General features: G+C 39.6%; 1 protein-coding gene across 1 annotated transcript; it reads right to left on the bottom strand.

Moving 5' to 3' along the window:
* Positions 1-814: 814 nt before the first annotated feature.
* Positions 815-17,801, bottom strand: LOC140319371 (protocadherin-17-like). Its single transcript, XM_072396977.1, has 4 exons — positions 14,256-17,801; positions 13,082-13,140; positions 12,758-12,927; positions 815-2,412 (listed from the first exon to the last, which is right to left on the bottom strand). The coding sequence occupies exons 1-4, from the start codon at positions 16,722-16,724 to the stop codon at positions 1,835-1,837; spliced, it is 3,276 nt and encodes a 1,091-aa protein (XP_072253078.1). The 5' UTR covers positions 16,725-17,801; the 3' UTR covers positions 815-1,834.
* Positions 17,802-23,639: the final 5,838 nt, after the last annotated feature.

Here is a 23,639-nt window from a genome sequence, read left to right as displayed (position 1 = left end):
TTGTTAGATTGTTTTATGAAGGGAAAATTGAAAACACCCCTACATTCCCAGGATTCCTTAGTTTAGTGATCTCCCTCAACAGACATCCCTGTGTATACTAAAATGCACCATACAGACAAGCAGATGCAATGGATATGCTCTGGGTTTTCTAAATAATATGACTGGTCACAGCAGTGTTGATGTCTCTGTCCCCTGCTGGAACAAAAAAGCAGCAGCCATGTTTGGAAAGCAGGTTGTGTTTGGACAGAAATGAGCAAATTTGGATGGATTGCAGCAGCTTGGGCTGCTCTAATATGCCTTCAGACCGTGGCCTGTCTGTCACCACACCTACCTTATCAGCATTTGATTCAATGGTAAACAGTGCACAATGCATAAAAACGGCCCATTTGCACATGCGCTCTTACAAATCTAATGAGATACACAACAAATGATGGACATATTGGGACACTAAGTGCCACCGTCTCAACCTTAATACCAAGGACGGTCAATTTTTTTTGTTTGTTTTTGTGGTTTAATTCTCCCTTTTTTTGATCATGCTTGCCATAACCTTCAATTCACTATTTGTTTGATTCTCTGCTGCTGCAATGACCTACTTCCCCCACAGCAATCATTAAAATTTGATTTCATTTTACACAACCAAAGCATCCATTACAAAAGTCCTTGCTTGTATCTGCTAGTTGCAGTTGAACATAGTGTTTCTTTCTTGTTAGAGTCATGTCTCATCATTTGTCAGACACGTTCATATTCAAACAAACCTAGTAAATATTAACTGGCAGTAGCTTCGTTTGAAAATAGCACAAACATCTCCATCACAGTGATGCATACTTTTAATGAAAGCATTGAGCAGAGGAAGTAAACTCATCTTCATCTTGGGTGCACTAATTCACAGTGCCTGCTTTTATTTGACTTTATTAAATATAAATAGCCGTGTAAAATGTTGATTGTGACTTTCTTGCTCTAGCTAAGATACCGATAAGTAATATGTGCTGGTATACAGTGTATAGCTAAGTTGGCACATTTGCAGAGTCATCAGTGCTATCTGTCGTTAACATGTAAAAGCACCTTTTAGACAAAAATGCACGTCTCTCACAAAAGACATGACAGCTTCAGAAGCTGTCACCAGTCAAAAAGAAATGCCTTCCATGCACACAGTGTATACAAATTTAATAAAGTACACAACAAGTACAGTAGCCCACATTCACGTGTAAGCTCAGCTTATTTTCACATAAACTGCAGAAGACGACAATAAAATTACAAATACATTCTTAAAAAATTGTTTTTATAGGAACTTCAAATGGTTTTATGAAAAGGGACATTCCCTGTTGCACCACCATTAACAGTTCATAAGACACTTCACTTTTGAATGTAACGTCACTGATATGTATTTCCTGTGATTTTCAAAGAGATGTTCCTTATACACTAAATGGAGACAGAAAGCTTCACTGTACAAAAGCAGACAGGACTCAATAGCGTAACAGTAGCAATTTGCTCAACAGCCTCACAAAATTGGAGTTTGAAATATGTAAAATACAGACATCTAGATTGACAGGTACAGTACACCATGAAAACACTTGAAGTCTGGTAAGAACTGATCCCCACCCCCCACCCCAAATCTTCACAGCAGTCAAGGACACATATCACCTAAACACAACAAGTCACAAACTCAATAAAAAAAAATTCAAAAAAGGAAAAACATACAAAGCAGATGGTTTTTGGTTATACAATGCGTGTAAGAACACCTCAGTGGATCAAAATGAATCATCTCTTAGTCATCAATCTGCGATACCCTCATCACACCCCTGGCAAGCGAGAGAGAGCGTGATCGTCTCACCTGTCAGTTACCAGAGGCCCTTGGGTCGGGAGCACATTCCGACCCCCCGCACTCCTGACTGATGACAGAGCTGTGAATGAGACTGCTTGACAGGGACTTAGGCCTGAGCTCGCAGGTGAGATAGGGGGGCTCCTCCAACTCGGTGTGCAGTGGGGAGCACTGGCCATCTGGAGGGCCATAGGCACTGCTGTCGGATCCACCGTCCCTCTCTTCTTTGGACTCTCGGTTGGCCAAGTCCAGGGGCATACTACTCTTAGTGGGACTGCTGGACGAAGATGGACTCTCTTGTAGCGGTGGGCTTAGTGCACGCTGCGTTTTTAAGTAAGGTTTAACATTGGCCACGAGGATTGTACTGTCCCGCTGTTCTTTTCCAAACGTGCTGAGGGTTTTTCTGCTGTTGCAGCTGATGGTGCCATAAATCTCTGTCTCTACCATGGCATCCATTCCCACAGGGATGAAAAGGTTGGTACGATTATCTGCGCTGTCTGCTTGGCTTCCTACCCGTAACTTTGGCATCCAGCATCTGTCAGAATGTCCCAGTGCACGACATTCATCGGTGCAGTGGACTGATTTGTCTTGCTCTGCAAAAACAGTTAAACATTTGTTATTGGAGCCTGCTGGGGTAAGTATAAACAACCTAGAGGAAAATGTAGATGACATTTTGAAGGATGAGCAGCAATACTAGAACACAGCAAACAAACACATTCGAGCATTATTTTTTAAGTCCTACTAACACCTCCATCTTTTTTGACATGCTCTTTTGTATGTCACAGAATTTTCAGAATAAATGAGCAACTAGCAGTCTACTACAATAGCAAAGTTTGAGTTTAAAAATGTTATTTTCATCATTTATGGTGTATCTCTTTATTCAATTCGAAAAATGCTCACAGAGCAACTTTGAAGTGATGATACACAACAACATCGAAGTAAAAATTTTGCTTATTTTGGTAAATATCATGAGAGATTCGTCCTATTTATGATTTTTTCCCCTCTGGTACTATCCACATCCTGCGTAGGTGTTTCCTGGAAAATATCATCTGGTGCAGAGGAGCGATGTTTTTCATTTACATTTACATCAAAAGTAGGTTGAAAAAGATAGTCTAACCTGAAACTTGCATGACTATTTTTAACATTTCTAAACAGGAACGGGCGAGACATTCTGGAGGCAAGATGTTATTTGTGAAACGTTGCTCAAGCTCATTATGTTCTTTTTGTCATTGTTTTAGGTGTCATACTCTTGGCTCGACTCTCTGGTTCACTTCTTTCATGCACCAAAAATTGTCAGTGTCCCGCTGCGTATCCTTCCCGAACTTCTGAACTCACTCTCTCTTTTATTTTCTTTAATCACCAGCCTTGTCTGTCTGTGTTTGCAGTGCTCTGTGAGTTTTCAAGTCGGTTTTTGTGCTCAGTGTTCACTGTGCATTTACAAAACGTGTCTCATTTCAGATCCCTACGCTGTGTACACAATGTACTTAGCATAGTAAGTTCATTTTGACCGGTTGTCTCAAACTGAATGACTTGGGTTGGGTCCAAAATCACTCACAATTCAATATACAGTGCACTACATAGTGAGCTCACATCTAGTGAAATCGAATGTCCAGATGTATAGTTAAATTTTATATACTCTATATAGAATACTCCAAGTAGCCAACAATGCTGCATGAAAAGTAGTCTCATCTATTACTAACCCTGCAAGTATACCATAATGCATTGCGCCGAAGAATAAAAAGCTCACCATTGAGCAGACCTGCAGCAGCTCCAAAAATGTCACACAAATGCAATCTTCTGTGAACATTTTGAAAACTCTAAGGCATATTAAGTATTTTCTATTCTACTTCTGCTTTGATAAGTTTAGTTTTTCTTTTAACTGCATGCTTGTGACAAGTACATACGTTGTAGTGCAAAAATAATGAGCTAAATTCAAGATGATTAATGTGAGCAGAAAATGACTTCACGAATGGCTCAAGGTTTAGTATTTATATATTTAGGAAAAGCTGAATTACAGTCATCCATCCATCCATTTTATATTCCCGCTTAATCCGTCGGTTGGGTCGCGGGGGAGGGGGCTATCCCAGCAATCAGCGGGCGAGAGGCGGGGAACACCCTGGATAGGTCGCCAGTCCATCACAGTGAATTACAGTCAGTTCATCGCAAAAATGCACACCAGTATTGACCCGGTGCGTTGAATTGTATGATGACAGTCATGTCATTCATGGTGCACATGAAAATGAATTAGTGTGCAAAATGACTGTGTCCACTATATGGCCTCTACATGCAAATCCCTAACTACTGATTAATAATCAATGAGTGCTTGTGAAAAAAAATTTTGAAAGTTTTGAAAATGTGGCACATAGTAAATGTCAACGCCTTAAACAAACCTGGTGGTGTTAGTCGGCTACCTACCATCAGCATCAGAAGTGACAAAAGGACTATATTCTCTTCATACTGACTTAAATTACTGGGTGGTCCCTGTTATTACCTGATGAGTCACCACACGATGAGAGAACCGCACAATCAGGAACACTGAGCAGGGTCAGGGTGACAATAATAAAAATCTTCTATGAAATATGAACAACTTTTCAGCCGATCTGGCTGTAAGACCCAATCATTCAACAAGCTTAATTTTCAAATGGATTTCATGATCAATGTCTCATATATAGCTGTCTGAAATTATTTGCAGAGAGAGATCTTTCATTTCCTCAACAAGACTCATTTCTCCGGTTTCCAAATAACTTTTAAGCAAGTGGAATAACAAAATGTCATCATTCATTCATTCATTAATTCATTCTTTACTGATTATCATTTACTGCGGCTATGCCTTTTATCATATAGCTAGCACAATCCATAAAATAGCAAAAGTAACAATGGATAAGTGTGATAACAAACAGGTGAGTTTGTTTTAGTTTTCTTTTAGTCTTTGTTTTTTTATAGCAAGGCAGTGTAGGGGTTGAGAATGGGTAGTTTGCTATGAGCATGCATCACTTACATCAGGCAACGACTCACATCAAGTACTTCCCTCAGCTTGTGTTTTGTAGCCAAGATGACATTAATTGAGGGTGAAAAGTGTATATTGTTCCAAGGCAGACATTTTGATAGCTATGAACAACCTGCACTGCTTGTAACTGAAAGTTCAGTTACATGATTTGAAACGCAGCAACTGTGTGGTCTCACCGTCCTTAGATGCCAGGTTCTTTCTCTTCTGTTTTGTGTGGCGACCTCTTTCCAGCCATTTCTGTATAAATTTGTGTTCATCGTGTTTGGCTTTTCTTTTATCTGTTTTTTTTGCACTCCCGTGGGCTTGTGTGTTTTGTTTGCCTGCTAGATTTTAGCACATGATTTACTGAGTCATACCGTTGGTTGTATTTACAACTCTCCATCTATATCTTGCATCTTGAGCTCTATTCGAACTCAACTTTACATTCTTTTTCTCCATCCATCAATACATACATCCTACTCCAATTTTACCCAGTTCAGAATTGTGGGGGTTGGAGCCTTTCCCAAATGACATTTGGCACGAGGCAGGACACTCTGGGAAAGTTGCCAGATTAAAACTAGAATAAAATATCTAATTAGAATTACATTGTGGAAATATCATTTGTACCATAAACTGTAATTAGTTTTACTTACACCATCTTTCTAATTATTTCAAAAGGACTCTGGGTTAGGTTGGAGGAACTTGGCATTTGTTGACTACTTCTTATTGTGAGCCCTGATGTTCTGTAAGCTTTTAATGAACTTTGGGTAAGCTATTATAAACATCGAATGAGTTATTTTTTTTGTCAAGTAAAAAAGTTTAAATCAAACAGGTAAAAACTGGAAAACAAACACACAACAACAAAACAGGTCTGGTTATTTTTGGTGATATTTGTCAAAAATATCTTAGTACTACAAGCTTTAAATTAAATTTATATTGAAAGCACAACCACAAGGTCACAGAATAAACATACTTTATGTCAGTAGAGCAACAATCATACAATTTTTCCTTCTTGAGAACATAATGGTGATTGAAGTGGTCCTCTAATTATTCCATGACAGCAGCAGCATCTACAAGATTATTACTAGACTACTTTACACCACACTTGTGTACATACCTGTGTATTATTGTTAGTAGTAAAAAGCAGAGAAATGGGTGTATGATAATACGGTCTTGTAATTTTCACACCGCATCTAATCCCGAAGGGGAAAGAAAATGAGCATAAAGAGGGCAACACACATAAAAAGCCCATTTCCATGGTGTTATGATGTCGAAGGTGTCCTTTTTTTTGTGGCCATTTCACTCAGCTATCAAAATTCTTTCCACAGTGATGCACTGAGGTGTTTCACATGTGAAGGCATGAAGCAAAATGTCAAAATGTCTCGGTGAAAAATAATAGTTTTCCTTCATTTGTTAAACATGAAAATGAAATAGCAATTTCATCCTCCTGTCTTCGGATTCACCTTTATCCTAATAAATGTGGTGTCTTTTTTTGCTGGGATTTCCGAATGATTGAACCAGTTTTTTTACTAAATACACAAACAAATTCCAACATTGACCTATGAATTCATTTAGAATTCTGTTAGAACTTGGTCATGCATTTGTGTCTCGTGCAGTGTTTTTTTTTTTGTTAAAATATCAAATAATTTAATAACTAGCTCTGCTACTCTCTTTTATCTCCCCACAGAAACAAAATCCTTGAAAACATATCAGAAAATGTAAACATTCTCATATCTAGCTAACTTCTCCCTCATTAATCTGCCTCTTATTCCAGCAGAAAAAAACACATCAAACCATTTTTAATAGAAATAATCTACTATTTTATTCATTGTTTGATAAATGAAATGATAGATGTCTTTGATCAGCCCATCTCTCTCTTACTCTCATGTCATTCCATGATATCAAAGTACAAGAGCAAAGTGATTGGTTCATTTGATCTCATTTTGAAATTTGGCTCTGATGAGGATCAATATATCAGCTTCGAACAAGAGGAGGCTACACATGATGGGTCTCTTCCTAGAAAAGGTGGTTAGATCCTTCTGTTCAAAGTCAGCTGAACCTTATTTATACGCAAGCCTCGATCAGTTTGCTGGAGGATACACAAAACCGAAAGGAACAAAACAGATGCCTTCTCTGTGCTACAGCTCCCAAGAGATGTGGAAGTCAGCACCAATGCACCACACATGCGATGCAAGTTCATTTGCAAATACATGGCATGACTATCACATACTGCAGCTCAAGTCTATTAACACCTACACAAATGCACCCACTCATAGCCACTGGATACGACGAAACTGTTAATTATGCTGTGACTGGACAGAGGTAAATTGTGCTGTTAATTTTACAGAAAAACTTGGCAATGTCAAAGGGAAAACATTTTTTCCTTTTTCGCTGAAAGATATTAAAATGTCAAATGGGTTAGAGCCATCTCTTTAGAACACAGTATATTTTTCCAATGTGTGCATAGTAAATGGGTTAATAGGTATCACTATATATGCTGGTTTCTCATAATAGTAGATGGGGTTGTCACTCTATGTCCAGGTAGGTGGGCTGCTTCTAAAAGACCTTACAAGTTTTGCATGCTTAGAGATTTCCCTTTTTCATCACAATGCACAAATATTGTTTTCTGCATCTGTATACAACTGGGTGAATTCTGCATCCATACTGTTAGTCTTATATAAACATTGTGTAAGAGAGTAGTTTTTCTCTGTATAATGAAATCAGTCAGTGTTAACTACTCACCATAGCAGCCCAGTAGGCACAAAAAAGCACTGCTATGTAGCATTTCTATTAACCATGGGATACATGTAATTATTATCTTTCTGAGCCAAATGAGCCTGGTGTCTGCTGCGTTACATGTGATGCTTTAAAAGGTTGTGTTTTGTGTCAAACCACAATCTTTTCCTGAAACCTAACTAAGTATTTTGGTGCCTAACTCTAACAGGGCCAGCATTTTAATGGACAACAATATTCTGAACATTTACCATACTCTGAATAAGAAATTATTCCACTCATGGTGATTACATTATTTCCATATAGGGAATTCCACACATCATCCTGTTTAAAATGTCACAAAACATGCATTCACATCACCATATCTCCTATTTTCAAAGCCAGTCTACACTCTACACCCTCAACCAAAAAGTGTGCTTTCTTTTTTTTGTTAAAATATAAAAGTGCCTGTTTGGCACTGACTGAAAAGAGGAGTAAAGCTTTTGGTAACATACATGTGTGTCGCAGAATGCTGTAAAAGCTCTGGTAGGACGTTAAAGTTTGATTACGATCAATGCATTTCCACATAATGTGACTAAGACTGAATTACTAAAACTTTTCTTGAACTACTGTAGTAATGTGATGAGTAGATACAGCCTGCATAACATAGTCGAACGTTCTTTAAGTAAATCGTTATTTCATTCTTGTAAAATACACAGTTAAACAGGGCGTGTTTTGAGACTGGGCAAACTTGTGGTTGAAAAGTCACAACCCAATGGGCTTGTTGTCACGACCATGCTTGGTTGTGTTGTTTTGCTTTGGTTTCTGAGTCTTAGGTGGGGCTGGGCAGGTTTCCTGGGAGCCTGAATTGCTCCTGTTTCTACACCTGTTCCTCATCTGCCCTCATCAGGACACTCTTTTAGGAGCTGCAGGAGCAACCAGCCTTCACCAGATTGTCTCACTACTCTAGTGGTAATTAGGCCGACTCCTGTGTTGTATTGTAAGTTAAACTCCTATCTCTGACCTTGCCTTCTTGTTTCCTTCAGCGCCGTTTCCTTTGTCCACTCTCCAAGCCTTAAATTTCTATGCCCTGACTGGCATCTATTGTTACCCTCCTCCCGCCAGCCTGTTCCACATACCTGCCTGCTCGCCCTGCCGCTGACTCAGAACCTCTGCACCAAAGCCAACACCCTCCCCTCCACTTTGAATTCCCTCCAGGATCAAGTAAGGACAAACATACCCATTGTCTGGACAAATTCCGTATTCGGAACCTCACTAATCATCTCCCTCCTTTCTGAGTTCCACGTCTACCCGGATCCTTCCTTCGGCTTTCAACACCCACCATTTGTAAATAACCTCTGTTCTACTCTCCCTGAGTCCTTTGTCTGCTCTTGGGTCCATTTTTGTGAGACCTCTAGACACCTAGCTATGACACTTTCAAGAATTCTTATGCTCCATACAGTTGGGAATAGCAAATACTTAATACCTGAGGTTTCAAAACAGTGCTCCAAAAGCTGGGTGACATTACTGAGGTGACAGCCATTGTTAAGATTCTGTTAGGTTCTGTTAATAACACAAGAATGTTTCATTATAACACTTTTGCCACTTCCGCAGTGTGTTTAGGAAATAACATTACTTGGTTAGGGCTGTAAAAAGATCAAGGTTACGGCCAAAATACATCCCCTTAACAATAAAAACAAAGACTGTCATTGACTCTTTTTTTACAGTTCATACACAGTTGCACTCACAACCATAGGAGATCACATATTTTACAAACATAATTATAGGCTGTTGCGGTAGGCATGAACAGAAACCCCACGGAGATGAATTTGAGCACAGGACAGTGTCCATAAACACAGCCCATACTATTGTTTCTGAAGCTTTAAACCTTGGAATTGTCTTGAATTTGTGTAAATTATACATTTTGTAATTGAAAATTAAATGACTAAATCTAGGTCAGTAGTACATTTTTAAAGGATCTCAACGTTTTAACTTTTGAATTTTTGTTAGGGTGTAATAGCTATTACTGTATTATTTTGTATTTATTGTTGTAACAATACTATTCTCTCTATCTTCTGCTTTTTTTATTCTCTAATAATTTGACAAAATAAGTTTTTTTTAAAAGATATATCTAACTGAGTAGGCGTAACCAAGAGAACAACTTGGATATCATTACAGTTTCAGGGCTCATGGCTTGTTAATAATTACTTACTAATGACATCATCAATACATTAGCAGTGCAAGAAACAGCAATTATGTCTAATCATCCACAGGTAAATGTTTAGCATTAAAAGCTAAAGCTGTCTTTACTCGAAGATTTGCTAAATAAAAAAAAAAATTCATTCACACAAATTCAGTAGTTCATGTCATGTTACAAATTATGTGAGCTCGAATTATTCTGAGGACACATTCTGGTAATATGTTGTATATAAAAGTTCAGAATATACATTCAAATTTTAAATGAATTTTAACAGACTTCAATGCTGGTTAGGATTTAGGCAGACCACAGCACAGATCCTTTTATTACACTGTGCCACATGCATTTGTGATTCTCCATCTTCTCCTAGTAGAATAGAGAAAAGTATCTTCTAAGCACAGATGCACAAAGCCAGAACAATAAGCATAAGCAGGGAGAAGTGGGCAGATGCTGAATTCCTTTCCATGGTATCTATCAACAAAGGAGCTAGCAGCTGATGCTGATGCAAAGGGATGTATGGTCTTAAAAAGTACAGCAGCAATTGAATGAAGTATTAGCAACATTCACACTAATTTGTGAAGCAGAAGTAATTCAAAGACTGTGTCTGCATACTTACATAAATTCTAATACATACTAATAGAATATTTTACTCTGGGTCCTTAAATTAGCATGAGTATATAAAATGTGCAGTTCAGCCAATAAAAGAGCATTATGTGTGGTATTTGTCGACAGTTATAGCATTATTATTATCATTTGGTAGTTTATACAAGTGTAACAATTAGAAAACGTGTTTTTCCATATTGCTCACAAGAAGATATGCTATGCTTTTGGATATGAGGATACAAATGTTTTTATACATGTTTTTACTGTCTTGGATTCTAGCTAAACTGTTATCCTTCGAATTGTTTTCTGTAAAATACAATATTTGAATAAGTTAGATGTACTGAAGTGAAAAAAACACACATACATGTACATTTAGTGGCTGTAGAACTGATACAATTTAAAAGCAAAAAGGCTGTGAAAGACATATGAGGAAGTGAGAGTGCTTTCATTTGTTCTGCCTGTCATTTTCATTTTACATTTCTTGACTGAATAAAATTTAGTCACATAAATCAAAACAAAGTGACAAATGGCCATGATCTTATGGGCACATGTAAAGTGGAAAAAATAACATGTTCACAAAAACAAAGAAACTGCCTGCCCATTAAAAATAGAATCAGAGAAAGCCTAGCAACATACCCACTGTGCATCTGGTGTCTGTGAGAGTGAATAAATATTCAGAGTGCATGATAGTGGAAGCTGCACAGGTGCATATATTACCTGTATCAAAGCAGCCAAGAGACTAGAGGGATGGTAAAGGTAAAGACATAAAAGCAACACTACTTAACCCGCAAGCTTTTGTGTTGGTGCATTTGGAACAAAAATTCTGTGGTGTCTCCATTTTGGATAATAGCGCTATCTTGTTCAAATCTGAAAAACGGTGGCTTTGTTGTTCAATAAATGTACCTGTTTTTGTGAGTGAGAATAAGGGGCTGAATAAGTGTGTGGGCTAGTTGGCGATATTTTTTTTTTTTTTTTTTGTGATTAAGTCTGAGGCATAATGCATAATTTAGCAAGCAGACACTGACACCATTTAATGTCCAACTGACCAACCCCATCAGAGAGTGCCCAACTTAATCAAACCATTCATTTAGCTTTTTTAACTACATTTCTCACACACAAACAGGAAAGACATTAACAGAAACACTGATATTAAATGCAATACCCCACTTGATTGCATTTCTCTTATCTTACAAAAGCAGGTCTATAAATTAACTGACATTGCAGTCAAGCAAGCGTCAGCGCCGCACCAGTAAATACTCCGTTTTGCATGTAAAAAACATTTCTTTCAATATCTCTCCATGTGACTGGCATTAGAACTTCTGTTGAATCAGATTCTGAAATGCACTGGAGAAAAAAAAAAAGAAAAAAATTTGATTGAATTTACACCTCCCACAGAGTCAAGTTTGGACTGCCATAATTCCTCACAGCACACACACACAAACACACACTAACACGTATATAAATGTGAGATAGATAGAAAGAGATTCGCACATCTTTCTGGCAGCCACAAGAGTGTTTCCGTCTTTGCCCTTCTGAGCATGCTGCAAACAAACAGTTCATAGCAATGTAAATGGTGTGGAAAGTGCTGCATAGGGACATGATGACCACAGCCTTTCTCTTCTGAGTCGCGAATGAGGAAATGAAAAACATCACCACTTCACTCAAGTCCCCCATTATCTTTTATCTCACCAGCGAGAGATGCTTTCATGTTTTCAGTTTATATCCACAATAGCTAAATATATCAGTCTCTTCGAGGTCAGCCAGGTAGCAACAGATTGACAGTCATCTATGATTATACTCCCAGCAGTGTGCGTCGTTTAAGATTTGCGAAATAATATTCAACATTTCTATTTTCAGTTGTAAAGCAAAACAGCACAACCAGGGCAAAACCAATAACTGAGAAAAGCTCTTCAAGCAAAAGGTGGAAACACTGTCATGTTGCACCAGAAATATCTGTCATTTTGCACTGCAAATGTCTATCATGCTTACTTGTCTGTGTCGTGTTATCCAAGACAGGCATGCGACAAATTTATGTTCAGCTAATGACATGATCAAAAGAGACGCAGGCTGAGGTACACTTTCAATGCATATGATTCTGTTTGATGGTTAAATCAGACCGAAGATGTCGGAAAATTCCACCTACAGCCGATGGACTCTTTTATCCTCTTAAACTACCATCTACCTTTCACATTCACATGGTGCCTTCATGTTATCTTTGAAACATAGCTCAGGCTGTCTGCAATGTAAAGTGGAACAAAGTAACCTGCTGCAGCTACAGCTTCTAATAATATTGATGGAAGAAGTGTCAGCATTGGCTCTACCCAGGAGCTTGCAGACCTCCACTTAAACACCAGTGAGCTGTGGGCACGTTCTCACTGCGTAAAGTACAAACAATGTCTGGTACAAGAGTCAGTTAGGCATCTTGAAGATGTCCACTCACCCTTCTCAAAAGGCTGGCCATTAACTGCTGCTGCTTTCATCTTGAGGGCCTCCCTGGCAGATGTGTCGCAGTGTGAGCCTTTATTAGTATCCTGGTCACTATCAGCCTGGTCACTATCACCATGGCCACTGTCTCTGAGGCTTGCTCGTTCTGCATCCTTAAATGTTGAGCTGCAGCAGAAAAGAAGGAAGGAAAAATTTAAACATAACTTACTATGAGCTTTGAGAGAGAACCTCCCTTTTTGGTAGTCAAAGTCAGTCAGCTTGATACACAGATGAAGACGCAAAGAGCACCAGTCAGGAAGCGTCTGGATACTGCTCTTACCTTTGAACAAATGGCTGCCTGCTGCCAGCATAATTGGGCTCCGAGGAGAAATTTTCAGTCTGCAAAACAAAGGGAAAACAACATTATGCACTGACCATGTTAAAATTCCGGACAAAAAAGCCAAAAATAACAAGAGATTCAGACAGGAAAATAAATGTAATATCGTTATTATAGCACCTAAATGATATCAGTAAAAAATCACAAGCCATCTGCCAGTGAAGACAGAACAATAAGAACAAATATCCATTGTGACCATATGTGTGATCCTTGGCAATTCAAAGAGTAGAGCACTAGCCACTGTCATCAGCATCCCTTCCCCTCTATCTTGGAAGTAATGTGTTTGTGTTGATCACACCCACATACCCTAGTGACTGGTGACAGTGCCAGGCCTTGTCATCTGTGTTATCATCTCCAAATGGGACTGTCTGCAAGTCTGTCCTAGATATTTACATCATTTACAACAGATAATTCTGTTGTGCTAAACAGCACTACAAGCTCATGCTGTCAAATTAGCATGTTAGCTGGCGCGTTCAACCAACCCTGCCATCTCTACAAGGCAAAGCTGGAATCTAATAATGGCCCTATCGTGCCAGATTTGGATGCGGATGGGTGGATCTGGCCCATATTTGTGGCATAGCAAAAAATATGATTGTAAGGTTATGCTGTGTGCATCTAGCTGTCTGGTGCACATTGGTTCTGTAATGTGATCGGACAAGCTGCTCAAACACCTGTCCAATCCCACATTTCAGGCATGGTTTTGTTTTCGCTCTATAGCAGTGAATCTGGCAGGGTCACTGCAGCCTTGTTCAAGACTCACACTGTTTGCATGTCTAACTGGGAGGACTCTCCGATTATGAGGATTGAATGTGCCATTTTTGCAAGAGAAGACTTAGAATGGAGCAATTTGAAAATGACTCCCAAATGCAAACAGAAGAAAAGGATCACTTTAAAAGAAAGCACAATTTCAGGTTGCCATACCATGCTTTACATGCAGACTGAATATACTGTAGTCTCATGAAAGGGAGAGAAAAAAGCGAGAATAATGATGTCTGTCCACAGTGCCAGAGTATCTTTTTTCACACAATTTCTTTTCTTTGTTCAGATTTGCATGGCAAAGCAGTGGGTGCAGATAAGTAAAGCACAGATAAAGAATATAGTGAAGTATCCTCCTTACCTGTATCACTGACATCCTATTCGCTGGAGTCTCCGTGCTGAGTCCGGCAAAACTGGAGTGACAACCTGACCTGGGGACGGTCAGGCTGTTGGGAGTGGTTTTCAGGTACATGACCTCTGACCTGGGCAGCGTGAGTGGCAGAGGGCTCTGGTAGTCAAAACATATTGGTGAAGTGATGAGAGAAGGACTGCTCACCACATTCATCCGGCTCGCAGAATCTCTCTCTTCCATCTCACTCTGCACCAGCATGATGTCACTCTTGTTGATCCTTTTCTTTTTTCCCTTCCCCACTGGAGGATTGGAGTATTCAGCCATGCGGCAGTTATAATTCCCAGTCTCCTTATCTTGATGCTTGGACTTGACAGCGATGGCAGTCATGACGGCTAAGAGCATGACAGAGATAATGCAGAGGGTAACTATGAGGGGCAGGGACACATCCCAGTGCTGCTGTTCCCCGCTTGCACTGGAACCCCCTCCTGCTGCCGTTTCTGTGTTCGCCTTAATGATCAGCTTAGCCACGGCAGATAAGGGGGGCTTGCCATGGTCAGTTACCTTCACCACCAGCTCAACCACTGGGGCAATCTCTTCCCAAAGAGCGTGGGTAGTTCTGACCTCTCCTCCCACTGGATCCATCTCAAACAGGTGGTTGTCATTTCCCTCTGTGATCTCATAGGTTAAATGGCCACTCTCTCCATGGTCATGGTCCACTGCTTTCACTGTAGCCACAATGTACCCAATACCCACATTTCTAGGCACTGGGATTTCAGCTGTATCATTTTGCAGAAGGGGTAATATAATAACTGGGAGATTGTCATTCACATCAAGGACATTCACCCGGACGGTAGAAGTGCTCTCCATGTGCGGAGAGCCGCCATCTTTAGCCTGAACTTTGAACTCAAAGGATTTTGTTTGCTCATAGTTGAAAGAGCGTGAGGCATATATGGCTCCGTTAGTGGGATTAACAGAAACATAGGTGTAGACTGAAACATCGCCTATATGTGACGGCAGAATGGAGTATGACACTGTTCCATTTCGGCCTACATCTGGGTCGTGAGCCAAAACAGAGCCCAAGTATTCCCCTGGGATGTTGTTCTCAGGTACTTGTAACACATACAGTGTCTTTGTAAAACGTGGTGCATTGTCATTCTCATCTAAGATTTTAACTGTAAATGACCTAGTGTTGTTCAAAGAAGGTATCCCATTGTCTCGAGCTACAATTGTTACATTGTATTCATCTTTCATTTCCCTATCAAGAGGTCTGTCTGTGAGCAAAGTGTAAAAGTTGTCATTGTTTTCCTGCAGTCTGAAAGGTACATTTCCCAGTACCCGGCACTGAAGTTGACCGTTACGACCAGAGTCTTTATCTGTCACTCTGACCAGAGCTATGACAGACTCTGGAGGAGCCGCCTCACTGATGGCTCCCTGCCGGACAGAAACAAAACTTATTATTGGCGAGTTATCATTTTTGTCAAGCACTTTGACAGTAATTTTACAGTGACCTGGTATTGGGTTGGGCCCCAAATCCTTAGCCTGCACATCAAACTCTATGATTGGATTATCCTCAAAGTCAATCTCTCCCTGGACCTTGATCACGCCAGTATTGGGATCTATTGAGAACAGATCTTGAATTCGCTCAGATGCATATCCAGTGAAGGAGTAGACCACCTGCCCGTTGCTTCCTTCATCTTGGTCAGTGGCATTGAGATCTATAAGTATTTTTCCAAGGGGGGAATTCTCAGGAATCTCTAACACATAGGAGGATTTTTCAAAAACTGGGCTATTGTCATTTGAATCAGTCACTCTGACGTTGATCTGCATTGAGCCTGATCTTGGATACTCTCCACCATCAATTGCAGTGAGTAGAAGGGTGTGATGACTCTGATCCTCCCTATCCAGAGGTCTCTGAACCACCAGCTCTGGATATATAGTCCCATCACCCCTCACTTTTAAATCCAAAGAGAAGGTATTGTAATCATCTCTTGTGACCTGATAGGTCTTTATCCCATTTTCCCCAGAATCTGAGTCATGTGCAATAGTCAGAGGGAAACGAGTCCCAGCAGCTGCGTTTTCTGAAATATCAATATTCACATGATCCGAAGGAAAACTGGGTGAGTTGTCATTTATGTCCTGTATATCAATCTTGATCATACAAATTTCCTTGTCATTGGCAAACACTTCCATAGAGAGCTGGCACTTTGGGTTGCGCCTGCATAATGTCTCCCTGTCAATCCTTTGTTTGGTGAAAATTAGTCCACTCTCGGGGTCAACATCCACCAGATGTGGTGCAGAATTCTCCAGTACTCTGAAGTTCGATTTTTTCCCTCTCTCAACAACCCCATATCCGGCATCTTTTGCTATATTCCCTATAACAGTTCCAGGTCCTTGCTCCTCCGGGACAGAATAATTGAGATTTTTCAATGTCAGGGCTTTAACCCAGAACAGAAAGAAGATGGGTACAGAGAGACGCATCCCTTCAACTAGATATGCAGTAGTGGCAAACAGAGAAAAAAAAAAGCTCGTTGACTTTCAACCTGTTGATTACAGCAAACCTAAAGTGCTAAACCCTCACCGGGCATGTGGTCGACGCTGATCTCACACTAATTAGGTATTAAACCGATTTGTGAAGCGCTGTCTTCTCTTAATCGTTATCTTAACCTTTTTCACATGCCGTGTGGCTGTGATGAACTCTTTCCGTAAACAAAGATGACCGCCCGACGACACCTGATATATGAATTAAATATCAAATCCAACATAGCGTAGGAGAAATGCTTTGTTTTTTTCTCCAAACGGGGGGGTGGACTTAATGAATAATCGATGATTATAAAGTATTAATATTCCCTACCGCATCCAAGGTTAACGCGTTTGGATCTCTGTGGTGAAGGTTAGACCGTGGCTTACAAAAGCGCATTGCCCTCATGCGACATCTACACCTAGGCTACTGCAAATACTGACATGGCCATTCAAAATGCAGCATTGCCCGATGTTGCCATTCACAACGCATTTACTTTTTTCCCTGTGCGGCACACTGTTGCATATGCGTTTTGTTGGTGAGGCACACGCAGTCTTCCCATGCCACAAAGTAGATTAAAAGCAGGATATAGATCTGATTCTCTTGTCCAACCTTTTGTGTTCCCGTCATTCAAGAGCATCTACGGCACGGCTGCGACTTTTGCCCGATGATTGTCCTATAATCAGTCCAGTAATCCAATAATCCAGTCCAATTGGACCCAGTGCTTCTCCATCCTTCATTCGGACAATCCTCCTCTGCGCTGTCCCCGAAAACGCTACGATAAAAAACGCCAAAAAACAAAAAACAAAAACGGAGGTGCTGGAAGATTTCAGATAATCAAAATTAATCGCTTTCCTGCGCTCTGTTCTCTCCGCGTCAACTGTTGAAACCTGCTCCGCTCACACTGAGCCGATCTGACTGAAAGCCTCTCGACGCCTTTATAACAGACTCCGGTGTATTTCTTGGTGCATTTAACATAGTTTCTGATCGTCTTCCAGCAAATGAGTGAGCAATGACAGATCTTGCCTTGGGGGAGGTTTCTCCAATAGGTCTGGTAAGATCGCATGAAGAAGGGCTGTTCTAGTGCTACGTGATTCATTTACTGATGTGCGCGCACCGAGCAGCAGCATCAGAGGGAAAACGTGCTGCTGGATGTTGCCCCTTATACATGTGGATGTGAACTGGGGATTATAGATAGATCGATGAAATGTGTTTGGATGGGATGCAATAGAAGCAACGAGGACTTGACAAGTGATCATTTTTGGAGAGAAGTGAAACAGATGGCCAGCGTGTTGCGGAAAAATGTCAAATAAAGCTGGCAAAATGTTTGGGGAGTAACAGAGAATGTTATGTTCTCAGTGTCGTTGAACTTATTCAGGTATTCAGAACTGATGATTCTTATTTATCATCAAAACAAAATTCTTACACCTCTCTTGTCTCTTGTATTGTTCCTCGTTTATTGTATAATTGGTTTTACTAAAATTCAACCACAAGATATAAAAGATGTCAGACTGTGGGTGCTTTCAGGATAATCTCTGTAAAGGACATAAAACAACAGCTTATTCCGCTGAAAGAAACAAGGCTTTTTTTTCAAAGCTCCAGTATCACAGCTGTTGGAATAACCTGCTTTATGCATCTATCACATTTGCCTTCAATAGCTTATCCACATCAATCTCATATCTCATAAGAAAAGATGGAATGACATTTAGTTCACTCAGCATTTCAACAATATGACATTTGCATTTTCATTTTCACTTGACCAGATCTCAGTTACGCATATGGGCCTCTTCCATGATGCAGGTACCCTGTGAGAGCAATTCTGAGAGGAAGCAGTGTCAACATCAGGGCAAGATCACTGTGGCCTGCTTCCTCACTTCATTCCATGCTACTGAGGATCTAAATCAACCTTGTGTTGCTCCTGAGTTCATTTTCATTGTCTGAAACATGGCTGCTTTCCTCCTCTGGGGAGCATCAACTTTGGCTGGACGAGGTGCAGCCTGCATAAATTGGCCATTTCTGCAGGTAAGAGATAAGGACAACAAAAGGAAACTAATTATCATTCAGTCTATGTTGAAACCTCAGGAAAGAGCTGCTATTGACAATTGTGTCTACATTGTCACAGTCATACCATTTAATATGATCTGAACTCTGAATGAGAGGGTGGTTTATATCCATAATAAATAGGCCACCTTCTAATGTGAGGCTTTGGCTGCCTTGTTCTTCTAAAAACTGATAACTTTGTTTATGGGTAACTTTCATTCATAAGACCTCAGCAGCTGATCCGATATATGAACTGCAGTTTCTGCTTTGCTGACCGTAAAAACACATGGATGCATCAATTGTTTCATGACAAATTGATTTTTACTTGAAAGCACAATATTCTATTGGTGTTAAATTATATATGTTGTAATTCCAGGTGGAAATGACAAACAGTAACCATGGCCTTTTAAGCACACTTGTAATATCTTAGCACCTCTCTCATGTGATTCACTTACCACTCTGCACTAGCATGATTAAAGGTGAGATTAAATTGTTTATCATTCTGTTTTTGCTCCCGTCGCTGGTTGCTCTGCACTCCAAGCTGCACACTGGAATACTGATGGTGGTGAGCGGGAATGATCAACACAAGCCACAGAATTTCACTGCCGAATGAATAAATGCACCAGTTAGTTCTACTTAAAACAAGCGTCTCCATGAGACATTTTGTAAACATGACAATTACTCTCATAAAATAAAGATTGTAAACACTTATACAGAAAATAACAACGATCTCTACAAACTAACTAAAACTGTCACTTAAGAACTAGTATTCAAAAAGTATTCAGAGAAACCACACTGTAAATTAATATAATGCAATTACAAAACAATATTCACTTCAGCTTCTTATGGTCCAGGTTAATGTGATTCTGGTCTTACAGTAATGATCCATATCCCTGCCTAATCCATGTGTCATGACTTCTCATCAGGGTACAATTCTTAAAGGGACAGTTCATTAAATTCACCCACCAAAAATAATTTCAAACCTGTAACTAGTCACGAAGTAAAATTTTAATTCTGTGTGTCAAGGTTTTGATAAATCTGCCTTTGAAAAGAGGTGCACTTCTACAACCAGCACAGTACAGTTAAAAAGAGGTATGTTGACACTTCCAGAGTGATCAGGATATTGTTTTGGGAGAGATGTTTTGCTATGGTATTCTTCTCTGTCAGGGTAGCTGAATCCATCAGGACTGACACACAGTGTTAACAGAGCGTGTCTGGAGAGATCTTTTTCTCTCTGAAAATTTAGTCTTTCTTTTTAAGAGTAGGTGTTAATATTTTTTCTTACTACCGACAAAAAGAACAAAAGTCTCAATGCAGGGATCCTGCAAACAAGTGTTGCCTGTAGAAAAGAGGCAGTGTTTTTTCCTCTGTAAATGAATTGCCTCATTTGTGTTCCGCATCGGACCAGCAGAGAAACTGTTGTGGTGGATAGCAGATGCACAAAGCACAGGCCTTAGACTCCAGTGAGGTTTGCATCCTGAGTCCAATCTGTGGTGAGATTGAGGCAACAAGCGCACTGTTTACAAGGTTAGTAAAAGAGTGTGGTTTCATTTGATGTTGATAACCGCACTGTGCCTCAAGTCACTGTGATCTCATTTTGTCTCAGAGCAAGACAGGGATGTATCCCTAACCTTAAACAAGGGCTGCCAGCACCAAAACATATTCATACAAGACTTTAATAAAACTGTAAATACTGTAGATGCATAAATGCGTTGCAATTTTGATATGTTCGAAACAAATTCAATTCACTAAACATTTCACTGATGGGCTCAGTGTTAATATTTTTGTAACATGCCAAATTCCTTCCTGAAAAACATTTTCTTATTATGTTGATAGAAAATGTAATCCATGCAGCTTTACATTTCCCTTAAAAACATTTGCTGTTGCAAATTTGTTGTGGATGAACGCAATTTCATAGAAGATAGGGATGACACTGTTGTGCTGGGTGGCATGTTGCTTCATTAAGATGAACATGAGAGCTGTTGTTTATTTTTAGTCAATCCCACATACACCACCCTGCTGTCATAATTCGCTGGCATACCAAATGTGCATTAATCTGCAGCTGAAAATAGTCCCCAAGAAATGCCCTATTTACCAAGAAGTCCTCCAACCTAAGCTGCCAAATAGGTCATTTGATACCAACAATAAAAGCATATCAGCGGCAAGATAAACAAGCTGTTGAGAGTAATTGTTTATCTAACAGTTTTGTGGTAAAAGTTTGGATATTTTTAAGGTTAACATTATTCATCATGGATTGGGTGAAAACAGGAAAATAAGGTTTTTCAACGTTCACCTTCACCTAGCTACCACCTGCCAAGTGGCACATAAGGTCCACACAATCTCTCTCCATGCTGGCCTGTCAATGGCTGTGGTTCTTGCCTCGCTCCATGAGCTCCATCCTTCTGTCGTCTTCTCCTTCTTGATTGTTTGACGCCGGGTAGTCTTTGGCCTTTACACATGATCTCCCTCCTTCTGGCACCCATGTCACCCATGTCACTGTTGTGATCTTTGCTTAGACTATATTAATACATTTCCATCTGCGCTTTCAAACTTTATCTCTGAAGTTAATCATTTCAGTTCTCTCCAATATTTCATTGTTTGTGATGTGTTCCAGCCATCTTATCCGCATAATCTTTCTCAAGCATCTTTTGGAAGACTTCAGTCTTTTTGTCATCAGCCTTGTTTATCTCACTATAGTGTAACACCCATACAGTAAAACTGTTTTCACTAGTTTTGCAGCTCATGCTGTTTGAGCTCCAGATGTCCTTCAACCTTAGTGCCTTGTGTATCTCCTTTGGCTAAAGACGTTAGTCTGCTAAACACTCAAATCTAATGCACCTTCGGAAGGTTACCCATTCTTTGTGATATTCCCTTTGTTGCTGGCATTCATTCTTATAACAACAGAGGACACTGCAATAACAGATTTGTCATTAGAATTGTGTAATTATTACCTTCAAAAGCATCTGTAGTCCGATGAGACTCGCAAGGTCATGACCACAATAAAAGCCATCTTCCCAGGCTTCAAGCAATGTGATATGTTTGGTTAGATTTCAGTTTGGAACAATCAGCATACTGGCCACTATGGTTGGCTTTTACAACAGTTGCATTTCTTTCAAACTGTTTTTGTATGCATTTCCAATTTGTTAATTCAAATAATATTATCCTCTCTGTTTCCAGGCTTTTAATCATGGTAATGTTTATGGAAAGTTTTCCTTCATTACAGTATGACTGGTGTTTTTTTAATCATGTCTTTTTAATCATGTCATCTTTACATGCCGTTGTTGTCTGCCAGCCTGGCTATAGAATCAGCACCATCTGCTAGTTATCTTTACAAATCGACCGATAAGAATTAGTGGATACAAGTGGTAGATGGATACACGCACGTTGATTCACTTTGGCCAAATTTCTGAAGGTCAGTTTAAAATCTACCATAAATAGTCGGGGAAATCCCAGCTAATGGTGACGCCTGTCTAAGTTATGCTGCTAGCATAATTTATACCAGAACTTGAGGGTTTATCTGAACTAAAAAAAAAGAACAAAGATCAACAATAACATATTTCTTAACCTGTTCCCTAACTAATGATGCTTAATCCGGCCTGAAAAATCCAGAAGCTCAGGAGTAAATGTTTACTGTACTGGTTCTGTAACCTTACCTGACTTGCAAGTTCATTCCCTCCATAGGTGCTACAACCATTGTGGAGCTTTGGCACATTAACATGTTGTTCTTGGCATTTGTGTCACTGGCAGATGTTGCTTGGCTACAGTATAACTTATAAATAACATCAAGGTATGGCAAGAGGAAGCTTCCACACATAAACTATTGGGGTAATTATTTTCTTTCATAGACAAAATCTGTAAGTTAGCTGTTACAAGATATGCTATCTTTAGTCTTGTCCTTTATATTTATTTTCAGAGGAATGTTTTGTTCCATTTCTAATGTAATTGTCAAGGTAGCTCTATAAGTTAGTGTTAAATTCACAGCACACTCAACTGACAGACCTCTGTTACATTTGAATTTCTTGTTCTCTTTCGTAATGTTTGGGTGTCGGAATTGTCACCCGTGGAGTGAATACAAACATGTAGAAAATAAATAAAGCATAAAGATCATTTTTGGTATTAAGGATCGGTATAAAATAGAAATGTGCTTTTATTCATTGATATACTTTAAAAAAAAGAAAAACATCACTACAGACAGATCTTTTTCTTTCCCTTCTGGCCATTAGTCTTCCATTTTGTAAGCTGACAATTGTCATGTGAGTGTTTCAAAAGCACCTAAATAGCAGTGCTGCCTTCTGCCTGTATGCAACAAAAGCAGCCTCACAAAACTCACAAGCCTTTTTATCACGATACATTTTGAATAAATTTTTTTTGTTACAGACCAGATGTGGATTTGCATGTAAATACAAATCCTCAAGGGTCAGTGTGCCAGTTCTCCAACGTTTCAATTCTGAATCAAAACTCTGGAGTCGAGCTTCACTCTCCTGAGCGCAGGGGTTAAAGGGTTGATGTGTTTGTGTTTTTGAGAAACTCTTTGGGGATCCAAAAGTTCAGTCAAACCTCTGCCAAAAACCTTTACCATTCTCCAATCTTAAAATGCGACTTGAAAGCATTTTCTTCACAGCTTTCAGTTCAGTTTTTGTTGGTGGTCGATAATATGGGTCGAAGAAATTCTGAACCTAATCTGCATTTTCGAGGTAAGTAGCTAAGAAAATGATTGTGCATGCTGAATGGACCTTTTAGAGGTTTTATGCAAAAGCGCACCTTAAACCTCATCATTGACCTGTGCATCAATCAGTCAGGATAACAAGCGTATAATATATTGCTCAGAATCTAAC

The sequence above is a fragment of the Leuresthes tenuis genome, unplaced genomic scaffold (assembly GCF_036924035.1).
Source record: "Leuresthes tenuis unplaced genomic scaffold, fLeuTen1.0.hap1 SCAF_12, whole genome shotgun sequence".
NCBI classification, from domain to species: Eukaryota; Metazoa; Chordata; class Actinopteri; order Atheriniformes; family Atherinopsidae; genus Leuresthes; species Leuresthes tenuis.
This window is presented reverse-complemented; position numbering and strand designations above follow the sequence as displayed.